This window comes from Malus domestica, chromosome 15 (genome assembly GCF_042453785.1).
Source record: "Malus domestica chromosome 15, GDT2T_hap1".
NCBI classification, from domain to species: domain Eukaryota; kingdom Viridiplantae; phylum Streptophyta; class Magnoliopsida; order Rosales; family Rosaceae; genus Malus; species Malus domestica.
The window spans coordinates 12,677,474-12,698,565 of NC_091675.1; the positions used below are offsets into that span (position 1 = coordinate 12,677,474).

General features: G+C 37.4%; 1 protein-coding gene and 1 long non-coding RNA gene across 2 annotated transcripts; one reads left to right on the top strand and one right to left on the bottom strand.

Moving 5' to 3' along the window:
- Nucleotides 1-6,891: 6,891 nt before the first annotated feature.
- Nucleotides 6,892-8,134, bottom strand: LOC139192378 (uncharacterized). The gene is made up of 2 exons (XR_011576518.1): nt 7,716-8,134; nt 6,892-7,549 (listed from the first exon to the last, which is right to left on the bottom strand). It is a non-coding gene; the product is annotated as an uncharacterized lncRNA (long non-coding RNA).
- Nucleotides 8,135-13,767: 5,633 nt separating this feature from the next.
- On the top strand, nt 13,768-16,077 carry LOC103431452 (cyclic phosphodiesterase-like). The gene is made up of 3 exons (XM_070812622.1): nt 13,768-15,444; nt 15,585-15,633; nt 15,722-16,077. Exons 1-3 carry the CDS (start codon nt 14,959-14,961, stop codon nt 15,916-15,918), a joined length of 732 nt encoding a protein of 243 aa, XP_070668723.1. The 5' UTR covers nt 13,768-14,958; the 3' UTR covers nt 15,919-16,077.
- The last annotated feature ends 5,015 nt before the right edge of the window (nt 16,078-21,092 follow it).

The following is a 21,092-nucleotide window of genomic DNA, read 5'->3' on the forward strand; positions in this document are numbered from 1 at the left end:
AAAAACACTAGAGGTACCCATATCTGAAACTTTCCTTGTGCATGTTATTATGAATTCACTCCCTGATACATATACTCAACTCAAAGTGTCTTACAATGCTTTACGTGAGAAATGGGATGTCAATGAGTTAATCTCCATCTGTGTAAGTGAGAAGGTTAGGATGAAAAAGGAGAAAATGGACAAAGAAAAGGGTGAAATGCTTAATTTTGTTCAAAGCAGCAATAAGGATGTCAAGGCATCAAACTCGAATGCCATCAGGAAAGATCATAGTAGAAATGTTCGCTCGTCTTCCAAGGGGGTTTTTAAACCTAACAGACCTTTGGTTTTCAAATGTTACTTTTGTAAAAAGGCCAGCCATATGAAGAGGAGTTGTCCTAAATATAAAGCAAGGCTTGCTAAACAAAAAGCTAAAAAGGTTTTTGCTTGTTTTGAAAGTAATTTGATTGATATACCTAGTAGTGCTTGGTGGCTTGACTCTAGCTCTTCCGTTCATGTTACGAACTTATTACAGGACTTCATAACAAGGAGAATTCCAAATAAAGAAGGTATTCGTTGGCAATGGGAGAAGGGTTGAAGTCAAGGCTCCAGGCACAGTTAGGCTTAATTTGGATTTTGGTTTTCAATTAGATTTGGAAAATGTCGTTTATTTACCTTTGATGAGAATGAAACTTGTTTCAATTTCAAGATTAGTTTTGTTAGGGTTTTATTTTACTATGAATAAGTTTGGCTTCAATATTTTTTATAAATTCTTCCCATATTGGTACTGGATTTTTGGTTGATGGCATGTTTCAGTTTTCACTTAAGAATAATCAAGTTATATTTAATATTGAGAGCAAAGAAACAAAATCACTTTAGTCGTCGAACTTATGGCAGAAAAGGCTTTGTCATATTTCAAAACCAAGGATGGAACTCTTAGTGAAGTGAAATCTTGCCTCCATTAAATTTTAATGATCTTGATATTTGTGTGGAGTGCATCAAAGGAAAATTCACTAAGTCTAGGAAGGAAGGTTCCACACTAAGCAAACAACTTTTGGAACTCATTCATAGGGACAATGGGTGGTAGAAAGAAGAAATAGTACACTTCTTGACATGGTTCGAAGCATGATAAGCAAGGTAAAACTCCTAGATACTGAAGATAACGAGTTACATTCTTAATAGGGTTCATAGCAAAATTGTGGAAGAGACTTCTTTCGAGTTATGAGCTGGGAGAAAGCCTAGTTTAAGACACATTCATGTCTGGGGTTGCCAAGCAGAGGCAAAAATCTACAATCCTAATGGTAAGAAATTAGATTCCAAGACCATCAGTTGTTACTTCGTGGGTTATGCAGACAGATCCAAGAGTTAAAGATTTTATTACCCTAATTACAGCATGAAATTCGTTGAGACTGCAAGGGCAATCTTCTTGGAACACACTAAAGGTAATGATGACTTTACTTCCAATCCAAACAAGTTCGTGTTCGAGGAAAGAGAAGATGCGGTTATCGAGAATGGGGCAGAGATTGAAGATTATAATAAAATGACTATCGTGGTTGATATTCCTAGGCAAATGACTGATATTAATGTTGATGACAACCATGAAGATCAACTACACAATAATTATGAATAAGGTCAAAATGTAGAGGTTCAAAATGAGATTGAAGTGCATGCAGATGTCACCAATGAAGCACAACCAATCATGCAGCATGCACAACTAATCATACAACAAGCATAAACATTAATGCAACAACCTACTATTCCATTGAGAAAATCAACTAGGGTAAGAAAGTCTAACACTCTAGAAGATTTTGTTTATTTTGCTGAAAGTGAATCACACTTGTCAGAATTCGAAGACCCTAATTCATTTAAGGAAGCCATGACTAGTGGCAACTCCGACAAGTGGATTGATGCAATGAAAAATGAATTGAGTTAGATGGAAAACAACAATGTTTGGGAATTAGTAGAACCATTTCAGGGCATCAAACCGATAGGGTGTAAGTGGGTGTTTAAGACAAAAAGAGATTCGAAATGAAGCATCGAAAGGCATAAGGCGAGGCTAGTTACAAAGTGATTTACTCAAAGAGAAGGGGTTGATTATAAAGAAACGTTCAGTCTGATATCGATGAAGGATGCATTCAGAGTTATTATGAAAATGGTGGTGCATTTTGACTTGCTTTTACATCAAATGGATGTAAAAACAGACTTCTTAAATGGTGTTTAGAAGAAGACATATACATGGCTCAACCAGAGGGTTTTATGGAGGAAGGGAAAGAACACTTAGTTTGTAAATTGAAGAAATCCATGTATGGATTAAAGCAAACGTTTATTGAAGAAATCCATTTATGGCTCAACCAGTGGTACTTAAAATTGTAAGAATAAGGTTGAGAATTAGACAGAAAAATGACTTTGAGGCACGTTAATACGTTTTCCTTAAAGTGATATTTGCCCCCACTCTAATATGAGTTTGCTAACGGGTCTAAAGCAAATCACTTCCAGGATACAACAAAGTTTGGAATTTTAGTTTAGCAAGAACTGAAATTCCCTTAAAATCTTCTAAAAGGAAACTGTATGATTTTGATGGAGAGAAAGAGGATAAGAAACTATTGTTTGAAGAATTGTATATGGGAATATGCAGCCAACATGGGCTATATATAGATTATATGGTGCCCGTTGAACTTAGTTCAAAGTGTGCATAGAAAAGTCACTTCCTTTAACTAAAGTGTGTGAAGATCAAATAGATCTTTCCAGCATCCTTTCATTCTTACCGAATGAATGAAAGCCTGCTGCCTTTTCATATAAGTGTCTTTCACCAAAAAAGGCGTAACATTCTGATTGAATGATCCAAGGGACATATCCCTTGTTGTGCTACGGAACTGCAGCCGTGCTTCTTCAATCCAAGGGACACGACATGGCACTGCAGCCATGCTTCTTTAATTTCAGAGACACGCCAATTCAAAGGCACGACCTGCAGCCAAAAGGCATATCACTGCCAGCCTTTCGCCCTTTATCCCACTGTCAACACCATATATATATATATATATATATATTCAATTCCAAGAGACATGGCATTGCAGCCAGTCTCTCACGCAACATCATATATATATATATATATATATTAATGAAATACACCAACAAAAATTTCATCGAGTAATAAGGGAGCATGGTTTTTTTTAGAATCCCTCTTATGCATGCATTTACTTGAAAATTCGTAGGATCAACTTTATTATTTTGGTGTTCTACGTAGATGTCATTTTATTGGCCACGAGCAGCATGAGTCTCTTAGATGACACCAAGTCTTTCATGCAAAACCATTTTGAAATGAAGGATTTGGGTGAGGCTGCATATGTTTTGGGTATCGAGATTAAAAGGGACAGGAAGTGAGGGTTACTAGGGTTGTCGCATGAGGGATTAAAAGAAAAAATGTTGAAGATATTCAATATGTCAATGTGTGGAACTACAGAAATGCCGATATCCAAGGGAGACAAATTGAGTAAAGAACAATGTCCAACAAATAACTTAGAGAAAGAAGCCATGCAAGACAAGTCATATGCATCACTAATTGGGAGCCTAATGTATGCTCAAGTTTGTACAAAGCCTGATCTTGCTTTTACAATTAGTGTTTTGGGGAGGTTTCAGTCCAACGTTGATGAGGCACATTGGAATGCAGATAAGAGAGCATTGAGGTACCTTCAGAGGACTAAATCACACATGTTAGTCTATAAAAGAATTGATGATCAACTGGTTCTAGAAGGATATAGTGATGCAGATTTTGCAGGTTGTCCTGATGATTTGAAGTTAACTTCTGGTTATGTATTCATGATTGGTGGTTGAGCTATCTCTTGGAGGAGTGTTAAACAAGATATAGTGGCATCGTCAACAATAATGGCTGAGTACTTGTCCTGTTGTGAAGCAATTAATCAAGGAGCCTGGTTGAAGAATTTTACCAAAGGTCTCAGAATAGTCGACTTGATCTCAAGGCCAATACAACTTATTGTGACAACAATGTAGCCATATTCTTTACGAAGAATAACAAAAGGTCCAATGCTACCATAATTTGGATATTAAGTTCCTTGTTGTTCGTGAGAAGGTGGTAGAGGGCTTGGTTAAAATAGATTACATGGAAACATCTTCCATGATTGCTGATCCATTAACCAAGCCATTTCTAGTGGTGGTCTTTAAGAAACACATGCAGAAGATGGGGGTTTTAGAGAGCCTTGATATCGTGGACTAATGGGAGCCTATGGTTTGATTACATTATGTTCTTGTTTTCAACCTTAGTTATTTGATACATGCATTAAAGTTTACAGTTTATCTTACCTAATAAAGTAATAAACTGCTGGTTGCAGAAGTTTCCCATGTTTGCAGTTTATAGTTATGATACAATACTTTTTTTTAATGTGTTATTTCGAAAACAATTTATATTTAATTATTATTACAGAAGACAACTTAAAGGTCTCAATGTGAGACAATGAAGAAGACGAGTTTACTAGTTTTATTAAAGGTGGATTATAATACGAGGTGCATTACATAAACATTCAAGCATGCATGTTGTATTAATTTTTCATGTATTGTTGGAGTTTCATGTGTATGATAGTTTCATGATAGTGATTCAGGGAATAGTGTTTATGTTTTAAGGACATGACTCCCTTTAGTTCTTCATGAATGCTGGCATATGACAGAAACTGTTACTGGGATTTTGTTGTTCCTATTCTCATGGCCACTAAAGTATGATTTCTTATATGGTGGCATGTGTGAAAACAAGCGTTGGCTCTAGTGGGAGAATGTAATCTAATTAAAGCTACACACTTGGTTTATCATGTGCTTAAAGGATTGAAGTCATAAGAGATTGGGATAGACTAGACTTGTAAAGCTATTAGGGAATGTTTTTTTATCTAATATAAAGCTGAAAGTAATCCTGGTATCAATAGGTTTAACTATTATGATATGATAACTTTGGTTTGTGGTGATAAGGATATTAGTTTATACAAATTTATTAGGATTACATGATGGGAAGTAACCAAATCAAATACCACCACTAAGGATATATAATATAGGTCCTTGCATTCACACTGATTACGCAAAACAGATAGAACAAGCCTCATTGTTTGTTAATTGCATACAATAGTGTTGAGTGTAAAAGAGCTCTAGTTTTTCTGCTGCAATGGCTACACAAGGTTAGTGGTTAATTATATTTGTGATTTGCTTATTTTCGCTATTAACTATATTACATGGATTGCTGGGGTTATCTTAAAAGGGTTACATCGACAAGGTTTTAAAAAGATTCAACATGGTTTATTGTGGCATTACTGAAATGCCAATTTCAAAGGGTGACAAATTAAGCAAAGAGCAGTGTCCCAAGAGTGAGTTGGAAAGAAGAAACATGGAAGGCAAACCATATGTCTCTCTTGTTGGAAGCTTGATGTATGCACAAGTGTGCACAAAACCTGATCTTGCTTTCAGTATCAGTGTTCTTGGAAGGTTTCAATCTGACGCAGGGGTGCCTCACATGAATGTAGCCAAGAGGGTATTGAGGTACCTTCAAAGAACCAAGGAACATATGCTTATTTACAGGAAAACTGATGAGCTTGTGTTAAAAGGGTATAGTGGTTCAGATTTTGCTAGATGTCCAGATGACCTTGAGTCTACTTCTGGTTATATTTTCACTATGGCATGTGGTGCAGTTTCGTGAAGAAGTGTGAAGCAGGCAACAGTGGCAGCCTCTACCATGGTGGCTGAATATCTCTCATGTTGTGAAACTGTCAATCAAGCTATATGGTTGAAAATTTTCATTGTAGGACTTAGTGCAGTGGATTCTATTTTGAGACTAATTCAAATTTATTGCAATAATAATGCAGCTATTTTCTTCAGCAAGAACAACAAAAGATTATCTGCAACATGGAATTTAGATATCAAATATTTGATTGCTCGAGAGAAGGTTTGGTGTAGATTGATTAGTAGGGGACTAGTTTTATGGTTGTAGATCCTTTAAACAAAGCAGTTCATGTACTGGTTTTCAAGAAGCATGTTGCAAAGATGGGTCTGTTAGCTAGTTTTGATGATGTTAATTAGGGGGAACAAGTAAATCCTCTAACATGTTTTGTTATCAGTCACTAGTTCACATGACTGGTATTTATGAATAAGTATTAATAAAGTTTTCTTCATTGATAAGGTTTCCCCACTAATGAAGTCTTAAAAGCTGTGTGGTTGTTTTGAAGTTTTCCCTCTAGATGCACAACTTTAGTTATGACAGTATGCGTATATTTTATTATGCATAATGGTTTTGACAATATTATGATTGTCAGTAGGACAAACAACCAAGAGTTTCATTATGAAACATTAAGATGAATTGATGTATCGATTCTTAAGGGGACCAAGTGCAGGATGTGAGAAACTATACATCTACAGACACATTTTACACAAATTTTTTGCATCTTGTATGTGTTAGTTTTGTGAATGGAATTATGGGGATATTGTTCGACGAATTGAACATGTTACCCTTTAGTTCTTCATGAATACTAATTAATGACCTAAACTTGTATTTGTGATTCAAGTTGGTGCTGATCTCCTGGCCATTTAAGAATAACTTCACATAAGGCCAGCTACTGTTGAATCAAGCGTTAACTCTTGTGGGAGAATGTAAGTTCTAATGAGAGCTGAACACTTGATCATCTTTAGTTTGGAGACGTGAGGATATAAGAAATTGGAATTAACTTAAGGTTGTAAGCTAATAAGGAATTTGTATAATAGGGGTTTCAGCTAAAACAGTCACGATAGTGTTGAAACACTTATAATGGATGTGAATGATAGGTTTTCTCAGTGACAAGGTTAGATTGATTAGGATTGTATAATGGGAAGAGCCCTTATCAATCATCATCGTATGCAGTATAAAAAAGGGGTCCATGCGCTCTCTCAATCACGCAAACTAAAGAATACTCAGATCCCATTCATTGAGTGTGAGGAGAGCTGCAGAAGATCCCTAGTTTCTAAGAGATGTCTTCTTCAGGTTAGTGGTTACTTTTGGTACTGTGATTATTCTATTCCGCTGACTTTATTTATATTGATCATACAGTTGTTACCAGAGCTTTATGTGGGATATACGCGGTACAGTTTTCGGTTCTGATTTATTAAAGTTGCAGCTGGTTGTTTCGCCTGGATCACAGTTAGTTCTGTTATTGCCAGATCTATTATAGCAGAGGGCGACTTGGACCAAATATATTAATGGTTTACTTTCATTCTTGCTCTTCTTCTGGTATTGTTGATAGCATCTGATATTGACGGAATGTCCGCCGGTTTCGGACTCAATTGCCTTTGTTATCTGATCGATGGAGTACAATTTGTACAACGACATCTTGGGCTGAAGTGGTTGGGGTACAATATTATCCTTCTGCAGGATTTGAGCTATATCAAAATCATGGTACATCGCTAGGGTCTTCCGGAAGTACTCGGTCTTCAGGAACACATTGTCGGAGCACTTTCCGTGCTTATCCTACTCTCGTTGCCAGAATTCGACAGGCTTCCCTTTTCTCCAATCCCACCACGAACTGAGTAGCTCCTTTTTCAGTGCATCATCCATCTACATATATTATTTAATTAAAACATAAGAAGAAAACTAGTTAAGAATACACGTACATACACGGTACACATGCAGGGAGATATATAATGATACATATATACATACACACACACACGTAGGGACACACATGCATATTAACTATGAGAGTTAATTTGTGAATAATTACCCCATTCACATTAAAGGCATCCCCTTTGCAGTCAAGGGATGAAGAGGATGATTTATTCGAAGCCCAGAGACCATGAATAGTGAACTGAAGATGAGATGGTTGCATGATGTGGCATTTATTCACCCCCCCTGTAGCTTGGCATTCAGCAGCTGGCCAGAACTGAACATGCATAAAGTATTGGAATGGTGTGTAAGCGGATGAAACTGTGACAAACAAGAAGAAAAATATGACTTGCACTAACTTTGACTCCATTTCTAATTCTACCTGATGTTTTGAAGACAAAGTTGCATGTATTTATAGTACCTATGGGGTGGAGGTGGAGGTGGTGGAGGGGTTAAAATGAAACCATCGAAACAAATGCGAAATTGTTAAAAACTTAATTAACATTCCTACTCCCACTACAAATGAAAATCAATACAAGTCTGAAATTCAGTATATAACTTGTTACATATCACTATCAAGTTTTCAATTTATAGGCAACAGAAACTGCATGCATGTGTAGACATGCTGTGAGAAATTTGAAACCAACACATGATGTGAGAATTTTGAAACTAACACAGATTATTGTTTTGTTTCCATTTCAAGAAGTCACCAACAAATCACATATATACATTTTTCAAGTACTCCATCACGACCATTACACATGCCACCTTCCCCCGTCTAAATAATAAATTAATTTCCAATCAAGCCAAGGCTGCTCACGTGAGGAACCTTCATTCGACCTGAATGTCATGAATATAAATCAATAACAAACCCACTTAGTATTATGACTATTTTTCCCTTTATGGTAAATATGGAATTAAATTGAAGAATTCCTAATTATATACAAATTATTTACCTATGATATTGATGTTTAAAACACTTCTTTTTTTGTTGAATTGTATAGTCTATATCTATGAAAAATATTTACTTAACATATTCATCTAATTACCTATAAGATAGATAGCTATGGATAAAGATACCAAGACAATTATATACCTAAAGCAAAGATATATAAACACGATTATGAGTTATCACCATAACAAGTTCTAAGACATGTAGAAGCAAAAAGAAAATATACTACATGTAGTTGTTGGCATTTTTGATTGGGTATTTCAATATACAACCCCTCATTGATCATGTTAATACCATTCTTAATGATTTCTTCTAATCTCAATTTCAATTTTGTTTGCAAACCAGAAACTAATGCATTAAAGCGGTTATAATATTGGGGCTTTAAATTAGACTTTCTCTTTAAATATGCCATCTTGATTAACCCGTTAATTGGGCAATTATATAGGCTAACGCTTTTAGATCATGCTTAATCATGTTTACTTTTCTCATATTCTATGTAAAACCAACTCTTCAAGCCGTGAGGATTATGGTTGATCTTTTTACCTAGAATACTCCTAAATTTGGTGGCCCGGAGATCGAACCTCACATCCCCATCTTGGGATCTATCCAGATGATGAGTCGTGAGGATGTCCTTAACAAGTTTAGATTTGCTTCTATGGATGACATCGTTGCTAAAGTTGATCGGGTGATTACTAAGAATTACTATCACTAGTGTGTTTCACTATTGATAGATCGAAAGGTATATATTTTGTCGATCCCTTGTTAATACATATTCATTTTCTTGATGTTTTGTTTCCTTTTCATCTTTCTCGTTTTGGTTTGAGCTTGAATAGACTCATTTATCATTACACCTTATTTTCTTAGTTATTTGAAAATGCCCAACATTGGAGCTACCATTTCGGTTTCTACAACAGTAAGTTGTTGTTTACAGTAATTTAATTTCTTAAAGTGTTGACGGGAATGTACGTATGTAATTGGTCAGATTCAGACTAGGTTCACTAGTTTGTGCCGATTTCCTCTTTCGAGAATGTGAATCCTTTAAACCAAGAGGCCTGCCACGCTATAGGGTAGGAGCAGGTGATTGGCTAGCCGCCAGTGTACCTTGCCATGTGGGAGGTGAGGCCACCCCACCCTCAGGGACGGATTGGCCTTCCACAATAGTGTTACGGCATACGATCGATACGTCCATCCTTGCAAGTACGTTTGCAGCGGGTATATGTGATCTCATCACCTTCGCTAGATCAGTAAAAGCATCCAACATGGTTTGAGCAATGCTCTGAAGATCTAGAATGCATCTCACTTCAGTTTCAGACTGAGGCGTGCGGGGATCTAAATGAGACATAGTGGGAGTAAACCACGATAATTCACAGTGTTCTACAGGAACGTTAGTGATCTTATCTCCCCCTAACGATGGGAAGACTGTCTCATCGAAGTGACAATCACTAAAGCATGTGGTAAAGAGATCTTCTGTCAAGGGCTATAAGTAACGTATAATGGATGGCAAATCATAACCGACATAGATTCTCATTTTTCTCTGAAGACCCATTTTAGTACATAAATTGCGCACCCAAACACACGTAAATGTGAGACGTCAGGCTCGTATCTAGTAACCAATCGTAACGGTGAATGAGGTTGGGTAGCGGTGGGCCTCAGGTGGACCAACATAGATGCGTGCAATATTGCGTAGCCCAGGCAGATATCGGCAAATTGGTTCTCATAACCAAAGTCCGAGCTATCATTTGAAGACGCTTTATGAAAGCTTCTGCCAAGCTGTTTTAGGTATGAATATGGGGTACAAGATGTTCAACTTCAATCCCAACAGACATGCAATAATCGTCAAAGGTCTGTGATGTAAACTCTCCAGCATTATCCAGTCGGATCGACTTGATTGGATAATCAGGGTGGTGAGCCCTTAGCTTAATAATTTATGCTAGGAGTTTCGCAAATGCAGCGTTACGTGTGGACAATAAGCAGACATGTGACCATCATGTCGATGCACCAACCAACACCATAAAGTATCTTAATGGTCTGCACGTTGGTTGGACAGGTCCACAAGTATCCCCTTGAATCCTTTGAAGAAATTTAGGGGGGTCGTAAATAATCTTTGTAAATGTGGGTTGAATGTTCAACTTCCTCATAGAACATGCTTTGAAAAACGGATGGTCGAGATAAGGTTTCAAGTGATGCCCATGAGATGTTTTGAGGATACGGCGCATCATATCTCATATGGGGTATCCCATTCGTTCATGCCAAAGCAAGAGAGAGTCCTAGAACCCAGGACTAGGGTCGGCCACATGGTGTGTCTCTACAGCTCGAATGGTTGTTATGTACAACCCACTCGGGGAGACGTTCCAGCTTCTCATGAATATGCTTTCGGCCATATTCGTAAGAAGTGATACAAAGAAATTCAGAACCATTCTCTTCGGTGGTTTCAACATGATATTGGTTATCTCGAATATCTCTAAAACTCAGCAGCATTCTTCTGGAACGTGGAGAATAAAGTGCCTCTTTAATGATTAATTCAGTACCATTAGACAACATTATACGGGCCTTTCTGTATCCTTTTATCAAGTTGGATGGGTCTGAGAGGGTTGTCAGAGGTGCATTCTTAGGTACGAAGTTAGTGAAATAGTGTTTCTCACGCAATATGGTGTGCGCGGTTGCACTATCAGCCAGACAACTAACTTCCCTACTAGTTTTACCTAGAAATAAATTAATTGAATCGGTCACATGAATAAATATAATTCCATTCATTCAATTAATCAATTTGAGAAATAATATCCATAAAATAATATCCAAAGTTCAAAACAAACCAAAACCAAACAAATAATTCCAAATACTTAGAAACAAAATTTCGAAAATTAAACCATAAACCTTAAAAAAAAAATAGGGAGGGAGGTTCGGCCACTCCTAATGGGTTCGACCACTAGGGGTTAAAATACCCTAAAATATGTCTAAAATTTATTCTTCCATAGGAGCGGATGCTTCCTGAAAATCTGAAACCTCTAGAGTTATAGTAGCAGCTTTCGGGATTGCTCCATGCACAAAGTTGGACTCACGACGTGAATCATACTTGGCAATGGCCTCAGGGGTAGCTCAGCATACACATGACCAATGATCCCTTGATCCACAGGGATAGCACATGTCCAATTCAGTGGAATCCGATTGAACGGTAGCTTTTCCCGTGTTCTTGAAATTTGGGGCCTTCAGGGAAAGGGTTGGCGCTTTTGGATCAAGTTTCCTTCCTTGGATGGGCCTCTGGTCAGTGGACCTTGGGCTCGTGGTGGAGCTTGTCGCCACTTGCCACGGCCACGACGGGATCTTCGTCTGTTTTGGTTGTTCAAAGTTGTTGTGTGCGCTTCAGGCGCGACGTTCAAGCCGGTAAGTCTAGCTTGATGATTTTTCATTAAGAACTGGTTCTTCTTTTTAGCAAGAAGTAGAACATATATCAAATCTGAAATTTTAGTGAACTTTTATGCCCTATATTGTTGCTGCAGGACAATATTGGTGGTATTGAAGGTTAAATAGGTATTCTCCAAGAGATCATGTTTGGCTAAGTCCTCGTTACATAACTTAAGTAGTGATCGGATTCTACAAACTTCAGAGTTGTACTCATTCACAGACTTAAAGTCTTGGAAACATAAATGCTGCCAGCTGTGTCTTGCTTTAGGCAAAAAGATGTCTTTCTAGTGATTGAAACAATTTGCCAGAGCGAGCCAGAGGGTACATGGATGAAATCAAGCTTGTTCAAGTTCGACATGTCCCTAAACAGAGGGTACACCAAAACGTTGTTAGTCATATAGACATATATCTCTTAATAGGTGATCAACTCCTAATGGTAACTACAAGATACTCCTAGATATACTAGGATTTACATAATCATATTCCTAATCTGATACGACTGCAACAAATATGAAGAAAAAAAATGGTATTAATATTGTGTGATTTCCATGCGTTCCTCACAAATGGGAAAAATAGATGAAAAAAAAAATACTCTAACCTAAAAGTTAGCTTACTCATCAATCTAATATGGAATGTAAATTGGGGGTAGCAATGTACTCAATAGGTTTAAAATTGAAGAAATAAAATATTAAACAAATGCTTATGGTTTTGGATCTTTTATCTAACTTTCTATTGAGGGGAAACAACACATGTGAATAAAGCAAATGTTAGTCAATAGTGTTGGGTCTTTTTTTCTAACTTTCTATTGAGGGAAACAACATATGTGATTAAAGCAAGTGATTTAATGATTTATATCTTAGGGACTAGGCTAGTCTTACCATAGTATACTTTAAATAATATCGTTAATAATACTAGTATAGTATGAGTGTAATCGTGTAATAAGACAATCTTAAATTCTTAATAGAAAGCATAGCTGACAGATAAGATGCATATATACCTTCCACCAAATGCAGAAAAAGAAATAGAGATACAATGTATTCATATCTCTATACACTAAAATGGACATGATTCATATCTATTCCATAAAGAATGCAAATATTCCACATTTTTCGAATAACGTATATTCACAATATGACTTGGGCTAAAATGAAGTCCTGTCTAATTCACATTCGCCATGTGGACATGACGTGACAAAATAAAATGAACCTGGGCTAAAATCAAAAAACATGACGCCCACAAATAATGAATGATATCGAGCCAGCCCAACTGTAAGGTTATGGGGTTGAATAACACAAGTCTCACACTTGGTCATATCCATCCAACCTAAAACAATGTTCCATCACAGTTGGAGGTTGTGGGTTTGAATAATGCAACTCTCACACTTGGTCTATAATTTTACAAAATTAAGGCGTTTTTTAAGATGCAAACTTTGTGTGCGACCTTGCACTGTACCATTCACAGTCATAAAGCAGAACAGAAGGCTGGCCGGCACGGCCTCCATCGAATCCTTCTCCTGCGGGAGTCTCTTTCATCTCTGGTAATTTCTACAACAATTAATTAAATCTTTAATTAATAATCTAAATCAGTTTCAATGATGATTATATATATATATATATATATATATATATATATATATATATATATATATATATACACGCATAACCCCATGTATAATTGAACCTTGCTTCCAAAAATTAATCAGAGTTTTGATCTAAAATCTTAATCGGTGTCCTGTATATGATTTTTTTTCTTCTTAGAAATCTTAATTAAAAAGTTTTATAATTTGTTGTGTAAGGGAGAGCGCTAGTAGTGTTGCAGCAACAAAATGAAAATGGGACAAGATATGTTGGTGAAAATCCTGCTAACTCTGCCCCTCAACTCTGATGCGATTCAAATGTGTCTCTAAATGATGGTTTGCTCTCATCAACAATCCGGGTTTCGTGTCAAAGCACCTCTCCAACTCTGCAAACAACAATCTCACCACTCTCCATGTCTTTTTGGCGCGATTAGTAGTGCAGCGGCAACATGAGGAGGAGGAGGAGGAGGAGGAGAACCCCAAGTGTAACAGCACCACTAAGAAGGATGAGACTCTAGAAGTATTATCAATTCTTGGGTTTTGCAAAGACGACGATAATACTGATGACGAGCATAGCAATAGCTGCTCTCTTGTTGGTGTCCAGGACATCATTATTCCTCAATCTTTTATTCAAAAGATCGGAGTCCCGGAACAACCATTTGGTATCCTAGGCCACTGCAATGGCATTGTTTTACTATCTAGTGACAGTAGCCTAGTTTTATGCAATCCCGGAATTGGGGAATTCAATCGTATTCCCAATGAGCCATGCCTTCCAATGTGGCCCTTGGACCAGCCGGATGATCACGATGGGCAAGAACATATGGAAACTGGTTTTCATAATTGATTTGGCTATGATCACGTGTCTAATGAGTGTAAAGTTGTGACCTTTACTACTTATTTTCAAGAGGTAGATGAAGACTGCTGGAGATTTCTTAGTCGGCACAAAGCAGTAGTATACACCACGGGTTGTGATTTTTGGGAAGTGCTCAACACAGATTCTTTAGAAACCGAAACTACTTTGTTTTGGCCTGAGTATTTCCAGATGCCCTTCAAGGGAATGTGTTATTGGCTGGGATAAGAGCAAGATAAGGAATTATTTCCATTTGACGCAGTTGAGCATCGATTCCGTGCGAATGGGGGATTGATAATTTCTTTCGATACAAGTCGTGAGGTATTTCACGGTATACCCTTTCCATCTGAGCTCTAACCGTTAAACCGGTCTGATCACCTTTATATGAAGCTTACTGTTTGGAATGAATCAGTTGCTTTTTTTGCCCTTGGTGTGAACGATCGTCGATATCCTGAACCTTATGAAATGTGGGTGATGGATGATGACTTTAAGGGTGCTTGGACAAAACACTTTACTATTGAGGGCACAGATGATAGATACGTAGGACTAGTCCTGTGGCGTTGTGGGGCGATGAGTGTCTTATGGTTGACAGTGATGGGCACGTAGTTTTCTTTAATCTTTGTACCAAAAAGCTTAAGCATACTCCCATTGAAATAGTAGATAATAATATTGTTGTTTATATGAATAGCATAGTTTCGGTCGTGGGACGCAGCCACAAGCTTAAGAGCATAGAGAATACTTGCTCAGATAAAGATGAAGATGCGATGGTGGTGGTAGACGGGAAGAGGGAAAGCTGCCGGAGGTTGTACTCATATTCGGTTTGGGCCATTCCACCAGCTGATGTTTCCCGTAGAACCAAGAAGCTGATGGAGGGCCTCCAGGCAGAGTTTGGTGGGTCAGAGATCGAACCTCACATCCCCATCTTGGGATCTATCGAGATGATGAGTCGTGATGATGCCCTTAACAAGTTTAGATTTGCTCCTATGGATGACATCGTTGCTAAAGTTGATCGGGTGATTACTAAGAATTACTATCACCAGTGTGTTTCACTATTGATGGATCGAAAGGTATATATTTTGTCGATCCCTTGTTAATACGTATTCATTTTCTTGATGTTTTGTTTTGTTCGGTTTTGTTTCCTTTTCATATTTCTCGTTTTGGTTTGAGCTTGAATAGACTCACTTATCATTACACCTTCTTTTCTTAGTTATTTGAAAATGCCCAACGTTGGAGCTACCATTTCAGTTTCTACAACAGTAAGTTGTTGTTTACAGTAACTTAATTTCTTGAAGTGTTGACGGGAATGTACGTATGTAATCTGCGTGTCTGAAATATTTGATGCAGGTTCTATGCCATATTTGAGTCTCCTCTACGGGAAGTTGATGGAAGAAGAAAGGAAAAAAGCTGGAGAAATTGTTAATATTCTCGACGAGAGCATTACTAGCTTGACCTTCCCCATAACTCACTTTGCATTGTATGAAATTGACAACGATGACAGATCTCTGAAATCTTGGACCAAGATTGCTGAAATTGGTCGTTAGACAAGTTCTCCGGTTGCATATATATGCATAGCACATTAGCACTAGGCACTACAAAAAATATGGGCACTAGGGACTAAATTATTTGTGCCCTTTGAGGCCGAAGAGCACTAACATATGTGCTCATAGAAAAACAGCAACAGTGCAACAACAATAATTCTATGTGTGCCTTTTACGAGTGTGTCCTTTAGTCGAAGGGCACAATATAGTTGTTTGTATTATTAAGGCAAAGCACAATAGAGCCTTATTTATGCCTTCATTCTGACAAGTCTGACGGCCTTCTCAACTGATTGGGCACGTCTGTGTAATCGTGCCCTATACCAAATTTATTTAAAAAGAATTGAATTTTTTTTTTCACATGACTTACATCTGGGTTCCTGCCCACTCACATACTAATTGTATCGATCTATAATTAAAAAAAACCTTAAACTGCATTAGTTGAGAAGCAAATTGAAAAAAAGAAAGAAAAAAAAAACCTTAAACTCAAATTCACGAATTGGGTGAGGTATTAAGATTAGAAACAATATCTGAAGAGAAAATAGAATGAGTTTAACTAGGTAATATTAAGCGAATGAAGTTGTCTAACATTTTACAAGATAACAACATCTAAAATCTACCAAAATTGAGGTCCTCCTATATCAACCTCCATATGAATATCATCCAGTATTAGCGCCAATATATTTCTCTGGACAACCTCCACTGCCATTTTTTTCTGCTAGCATTATACACATTATTGGAAGAAGTATGTCAACTAGGGTTAGGTTGTATATCCACTGTACAAGTTGCTAACCTAGTCTTAGGGTGATGTTTTGATGTACCGTGTAGAATGGCTGTTTTCTGCCATCTTTTGCATTGGTATCACCAATAGTTAGTCTCTTGTTGTCAATCCCCTTAATTCAAGGGATGTGTATCTTGTTGATTTTTAATTTGTTTGTTAGCTTTAAGAGTAAATCAAGGAGGGATATGAGGTCTTGTTCCTACTCTTCACACATATATATTGGTTAGGTCTCTTGTACTTCTCTTTATGATGAATATACAACTTACAAAATACAATATGGTATCAGAACAGTGATCGTAACCGGCCTATCTTTGTATATTTTCTTCATAGTTTTGTGAGCTTCTTCTTTTTCTTCAAACATGGCTGAAGAGAGCTCAGTGAATTTAGAAGGTGACAGCTCCTATGTTGCTCCATCATCACCTCGTTCAGATGTTGATATCAACCCAAATCAACACCTTAGTTATGTCTTACTAAATGAGTATAACTACCTTCCCTGGTAGAAGGCAGTTACTCTTGTTCTGGGAGGATGATCAAAGCTTGGTTATGTCAATGGTGTTATCCCAATGCCCGAGATTACCTCACCAAATTATGATGCTTGGCTATGCAAAGACCAGTTGGTCATGTCGTGGTTACTCAACTCCATGGATCGTAAGATTGCAAAAATTTTCAGCTATGCTGAATCCTCCATGACTCTTTGGAAAAATCTCAAAGAAATGTACGAAAATCAAAATAATGCGGCTCATGTATTTCAATTGAAGAAGGATATTATTGACTTGCAACAGGAAGGAAAGTCATTTGTGCAACACCTTGGAAAGTTGACCACCATGTGGAACGAGTTGAATGTGTATCGGCCACACACCATCGACGCTGCTGTGTTAACTAAGAGAGTTGAGGAAGACAAAATATTCCAACTTCTAGCAAGCCTAAGTCTTGAATTTGAAGATCTTCGAAGCCATATTCTCATGAATCCCGACCTGCCTTCTTTCTTAAGTTTGGGTGCATTGATTCAAAGAGAAGAAGTTTGCAGGAAGGTCATGACCTTGAAAGTAAAGGCAAATATACGTGAAGTTAGGGCTTATTTTTCTAACCACAAACTTGGTGAGGAAAGAGGCTACAAAGGAAGGAAATATGGCTTAAAATGTAGCCATTATGATGCTGGTGGGCATTCAAGAGACCGATGTTGGATTCTTTATTCAGAGCTAAAGCCAAAGTTTCTTAGGGACAACAAGGGATTCTCTAAGGGCTCACACAACCTTTCTTACAAGGAAAATCATGTTGGCACAACTTCTTCCGAGGGACCACTGAAGTTTACCACTAATCTGGCCACACTGATCAACGAATTTGCTATGTTCCTTCACAAGAAACAAGGTCATGGAGATAGTGAAAGACCAACATATCAGTGTGACAACAACCAAATTGCCCTATTAGGACAGTTTGATGGCTTCCTGGCTGAAAATGAAGGTATGGTACAACGAGACATCCCAAGTATCTTACACTCCTTCTCAACTGCTTTCAAAGTTGGTATGTGCATGATTATTGGAGTATAGATTATGGAGCCACTGATTATATGACTAACAGGTCTATAAACTTGCATAATTTTGAAAAACTTTCAACTTCATCTCAAGTGTCAGTTGCCAATGGCAACGGTGCTATGGTTGTAGGAAAAGGGAAAACACATTTGATCTCAAGTGATGTCGAGTCAAAGGCTCTTTATGTTCCATCATTCCCCTTTCAACTTTTATCTATTGGCAAGATCACAAACTCATTAAAATGTCTTGCTATTTTCTCTCTAAAAAATGTTATTTTTCAAGATCTAGTCACCAAGAAGACGATTGTTGAAGGATTTTTCTTAAATGGTCTCTACTACATTTCCAAGCATATTCAAGTTCCCAAGGTTTTTCAAGCCACTTCAAGCTTAGTTCAACAACAACAACAACTTTGGCACTAACGACTAGCATATCCTTCTGAAAAAGTCTTATCCACCTTGTTCCCAAACCTGGATCCCTTCTAAAAATATATGTTTTGATAATAGAAACGCATACATGGTAAAGCATGATTTAACAATTATGTTCTATGAGATGCTTTGAGATAACATGCTTATTGAGGCTATTTTGAATTATTACTATTTTTCCTATAACCCGTGTTCTTATAGAATATTTGATGGATGACGATATGATATTCGAAACATGTTTAGAACACCTCTTTATAGTATAGATGATGGATGACTTTATACTATGAAGTTGTTTTCAATATATATATGCTCAATGGTTTTGTACTGACCTAGTGGTCTTTTCTGTTACGGGACGTAGGGATAGATTTTGGACCTTCCCGGGCGACGGTTTGGTGTTGGCATAGGGTCTGGAGTGTGTTTCCTCTGGCTATTTAGCACATGGACGGGAAGCCGACATGGGGCCTGGGGGTAATTTTCCTCTGACTGTCTGCTTAGAGATGGGGAGCTGGCATGGGGCCTAGGGGTTATCGGACAATTCACTAGTGATTATTATATATAAAAGTTATGATTTGAGACATTGCACAACATACTAGGTTTCGGAAAACCTATGTTTATCATTATATATGTGTTTTCATAAAACCTGAGGGTTAATATATTGATAATTGTTTTATTATATATATATATATATATATATATATATATATATCAACTTGGTCCACTCACGTTTGTTCCCTTCAAGACCTTATAACGAGGAATACGATCTGAGCTATGAGGAATTTCCCTACCAGTGATTTCGTGCTATATCTTCTCTGTTTTGGCACCTATTGTAATAGCACTTCTCTATCTTAAATTCCGCTTGTACTATGTATTAGACGTATGCTCTGAACTTATGGTGTTATCTTAATATTTATTAATTAGCAGTTGAACTTTAGTATTGTGTTATTAGTCCCTATTGCCTGTTTTAGCATATTTCTCAGCTTTTGCTTAAATTAAATGGCTTTTGTCACCCTTTGGGTGTCGGCTAGCACGTGATCATCCCGATGTCCCGAGGACATCAGGATCGGGGCTTGTCAAAAAGCCTTGGAGGTGTTTCAAATTTATAAAACTGAAGTTGAAAATTAGTTGGAAAAGAAAATTAAAATCGTAAGGTCTGATAGAGGTTGAGAATATTATGGCAGATATACACAAAATGGCAAGCATCCAGGACCATTTGCCTTGGTTTTACAAGACAATGGAGTAGTGGGTCAATACACCACCCCAGGCACATCCGAACAAAATGTGGTCGTAAAGAGAAGGAATAGAACCCTAATGGATATGGTAAGAAGCATGATTTATAGGGTTCACTTGCCTAAATATTTATGGGGAGACGCATTAAAAACTGAAAATTATTTGTTGAATAGAGTTCCTTCAAAAGCAGTAGAAAACACGCCATTTGAATTATGGACTGGAATGAGACCGAGCTTGAATCATTTACACGTCTGGGGATGTAAAGCAGAAGCCAAAATTGACAACCCCAGTAGTGTTAAACTTGATCCCAAGACAATTAGTTGTTACTTCATTGGTTATGCCGAGAGATCAAAAGGGTTTAGATTCTACCGTTCTAGCAATCAAGGTCCTAAAATTATTAAGACTAGAAAGCAATATTTATGGAGCACAACCTGGATGATGAGTCTGGGTCAAATGATAATGATTTTGTGTTTGAAGAGGAAAGAGACACTGGCACTACTATAGAACATGCAAAGATTTCTTCTCTCATCAATAATGGCAATTGAATTTCCAAGGTACATGCATGATGACACAGAGGTAATTGAATTTCCAAGGCACATGCATGATGATACAAATGAAGTTGAAGGGAACGTGAATTCTGAGCAAGGAAATAATGTGGGAGCCATACCACCGATTGATAATGATGTTAATATCAATGGTGTCAATGAGCTTATGGACACCAAAGCACTAGACATGCAAACATAGCAAGGGCAAGAGGGTGGCATAGTTGAAAATCAACCAATGGTCATGAGGAAATCAATTAGGGTAAGGAGATTAACCGTTTTAGAAAATTTTAAGTACATGACTGAAGCAGTAGCCAACAACATTGATTTGTTAGAATTTGATGATCCCAAAACTTTTAAAGAAGCAGACGCAAGTATAAATGCTACCAAATGGTTAGAAGCAATGGAAAGTGAAAGAAACAGTCTCAAGTATAAATGCTACCAAATGGATAGAAACAATGGAAAGTGAATTGGGATCGATGGAAAATAACGAAGTCTGGGAGCTTGTAGAGAAAACAGAAAACTTGAAGCTGATAGGCTGCAAATGGGTATTCAAGACCAAAAGAGATTCGAAGGGAAACATAGAGAGGCACAAAGCGAGACTTATAGCTAAAGGGTTTACTTAGAGAGAGTGAGTGGATTATAAAGAGGCCTTCAATCATGTTTCAACAAAAGATGC